Source organism: Malus sylvestris, chromosome 6 (assembly GCF_916048215.2).
Source record: "Malus sylvestris chromosome 6, drMalSylv7.2, whole genome shotgun sequence".
NCBI classification, from domain to species: Eukaryota; Viridiplantae; Streptophyta; class Magnoliopsida; order Rosales; family Rosaceae; genus Malus; species Malus sylvestris.
The window spans coordinates 9852642-9855498 of record NC_062265.1 but is presented as its reverse complement, the minus strand read 5'-3'; the positions used below and the strand labels follow the sequence as shown (position 1 = coordinate 9855498).

The window sequence follows — 2857 nt, the reverse complement described above, 5'->3', positions numbered from 1 at the left end:
TTGGTCTGGCACTATTCATTGAAAAATAATTTCTTGCAATGCTATAATCTAGACAGGAGATAAACATAGCCCATTCGGTTGGAGAGCCTATGAGTCCCAAAATCTGCACATTTTCAAATACGCTTTGATCGGGGATTGTTTTGTTCAATTTTTGGTTAATAATGCCCTTGGTGGTTAGAGGTGGTCTTGGGGATTGTTTTGTTCAATTTTGGGTTAATAATGCCCTCGGTTAGAGATGGTCTTAGGTTCTTGAGTTCAGGTGGCCCGGACAGCCACGGGAAGCGCTCCATATGCAGCTGAATCTCCCTCCTCTTTTTTTCCATGAATAATTCTAGTCTTTGCTTTCTTCGGTTACCATTCACATTTTCATCCTGGCAATAGAAACAGAGGGCGGCAGTGAGTGCCGGGCAAGGCACCCAAAAATATGCAGAGGTTGCGATTTTAGGCAGCAAAACTAATGTCATAAAACCCATGAGTACACGTTGTAGGAACTAGGAAGTCAAAGATGCAACAAGAAAGCTCGGCATATCATACACGTTTTATAGCATATACTCTAATAAACTTTTATCAAAGTCGCACCCCGACATAACCATGGCCAGCAAAAACTAGCAGTGATCAGAGATCTTCATTCAATAATTACGAACTGAAACAAGCGTAAATTTTAATCGTAAACCAGAACTTCGAGATTCTGTACAATATGTGACTATACATATTAACACCGCGAAGGTGTTTATATAGTAGGCATAATAACAGAAGCATCAGCATAAGGAAAGGAAGATGGCAGAGATGAAATCAAACATGCCGGGAATGGACGAAGATTGGTGTATGTAAATAATCAGGGGCTACACAGTGGAATCTGATAACCAAATGTATTCTCACCGCTGTACGTGACATAGAGAAACCCGTCTTCATCCTTCTTCTCTTCATATATGGCAGACATAATTGCACCTGCAAAGACGTAAGACATTATAGGTTGGTGATGTTCAATCGAAAGGCCAAGCAGACAGCAGCATCCTCCAATGGACAATATCACAAAACTTACCTGTTGGTGGGAGCACATTGTCCACAAATATAAAGATTGCCTTTTCTGCACTTAACTTGATCCTTTTGCGGATAACATAAACAAATTGTCCCACAGTTAGATCGGCCGGGACAAGGTACCTGTAATTTTCAGATTCAGTTTATAGTTAAAGAAACGGTGGCAGTAGGATATTGTCATATTACCATAATGACTATTATCCATGAGAAATCATTTTACCAAGGGCGATGATCACACAAACAAAGAAAACCCTACTTCAGCCACTAAAGAATTCGGTAACCAAAGAGAAAATGGATACTGTCCTATGATACATAAAGACAATTATCAACGACGAAATCATTTTACGAAGGACGATGATCACACAAATAAAGAAAACCCTACTTCAGCCATTGTAAGAATTAGATAATCAAAGAGAAGGAATTACTTAAAATGTTGGTCCGAAACTAGAAAGATGTCAACTTTGCTAAAAATCGAATAAACAAGACGGAATCAAAGAGCAGCAAACTGAACCAGGGAACATAACAAACGCATTTTACACATTCAATACTACGAAGAAGAAAAGCTTACTTTTTCTTATCAATGTTTGGGATATCACTTCTTTCTACCTTCTCCACAATCACCTTGAAATAGTAATAAAAAGATTTTAGATAACAAAATCTCGTCCTCGATATCGTCGAGGAAACTGGTAACAAATACGAAATCAACTTCTCAATATCTAAAGCTGATAATCTAATTAATACGGACACCGGCAGTAATTTTAAACGCTAATTTGGTACCAGTAGACCAGATTATTATGAATTAACACAGAACCAACCTAATCCTATACTGCACTAAACAGGTTTTTTACTTTCTGATCACATCTTGGACAATAATTGTTAATTAGGTAATCGTAATTGGAACTGAAATTCTTACTGGAATTCTATCTGGGTATTTATCTCTGATCCTAGCAGCCTCTGCCCGTCTCTTCTCTGAAGATTTGAACACCAAAACCACATAATTGCAAAAATTAATTCACTATTTCTTTCTTCCCATAAACTGAAAACAGTGTCAATTTAATCTGTAAAATACTGGTACAAACCCAGATCATGTTCTTGCTTGAAGTAACTCTTTGCCATTTGACCTGAAATTACCATCCATCACATAAGAAAAAATTAAAAACCAAATACAATCCAATCAAGTAAACAACATGTTCATCTGCTTATGATTACATGGATAATAAAAGATTAAAATCCTCCATAGATTAACCAGAAAATACTGATTGCCCATCAAATTCCACCATCCAAATTCAAATTTTCACATACAGGAAGATAATCACAACTGTTTTCTGGGTCGTTAAAAAAAATTCTCAACTTATTAAATTAACTATATCAGGGGAAAAAATTGAAACGAATTAGCATATGAAAATCGAACCTCGAGAAGTACGAAGACTAACCCAGTACGGAATAAAAGAGCTTTTTGGATTTTTGATCAGAAAAGTCCACGAAATTCCGTAGGGTTTGGTTGATGATGATAATACAATGTGAGGAAAGCTACTTGATTTTTTTTCGTATTTATATTAAAATGTAATTATCTATTTAACTATAGTAATTAGAATTTAAGAATTGAAGGTTTCTTTTAGGTTTATCCGTCTAAGCATTGTTTAGTGCACACGTGGCCAACTGCCCCGCCACCTAGAAGAGAAGAGAAGAGAAGAGAAGGTCTCTCCTCACAGCTCACTATCATTGACATTTGGGAAACAGTGTTATTGTGGGTCCCAGGCTCTCACAGTCTGGTCCGTCCGATTAGAGGTTTGTTTTCAAGATGGAAACTTAGATGAAG

General features: G+C 36.9%; 1 protein-coding gene across 2 annotated transcripts; it reads right to left on the bottom strand.

Moving 5' to 3' along the window:
- Nucleotides 1–586: 586 nt before the first annotated feature.
- Nucleotides 587–2633, bottom strand: LOC126627449 (autophagy-related protein 8f). 2 transcript variants are annotated; one of them, XM_050297007.1, is made up of 6 exons: nucleotides 2472–2633; nucleotides 2118–2159; nucleotides 1952–2007; nucleotides 1607–1659; nucleotides 1043–1161; nucleotides 587–948 (listed from the first exon to the last, which is right to left on the bottom strand). In XM_050297007.1, the coding sequence occupies exons 2-6, from the start codon at nucleotides 2152–2154 to the stop codon at nucleotides 836–838; spliced, it is 378 nt and encodes a 125-aa protein (XP_050152964.1). In that variant the 5' UTR covers nucleotides 2155–2159; nucleotides 2472–2633; the 3' UTR covers nucleotides 587–835. The 2 variants fall into 2 exon arrangements, with proteins under 2 accessions (XP_050152964.1, XP_050152965.1); XM_050297008.1 differs by having other exon boundaries at nucleotides 2450–2609.
- Between the last annotated feature and the right edge of the window lie 224 nt (nucleotides 2634–2857).

Coding starts and splice junctions, on each gene's coding strand:
- LOC126627449 (XM_050297007.1), bottom strand. CDS start 2,154: ATGGCAAAGAGTTACTTCAAGCAAGAACATGATCTGG. Junction 2,008..2,117: donor CAAGCAAGAACATGATCTGG/GTTTGTACCAGT, acceptor TCAAATCTTCAG/AGAAGAGACGGGCAGAGGCT. Junction 1,162..1,606: donor CCAAACATTGATAAGAAAAA/GTAAGCTTTTCT, acceptor TGAAAATTACAG/GTACCTTGTCCCGGCCGATC.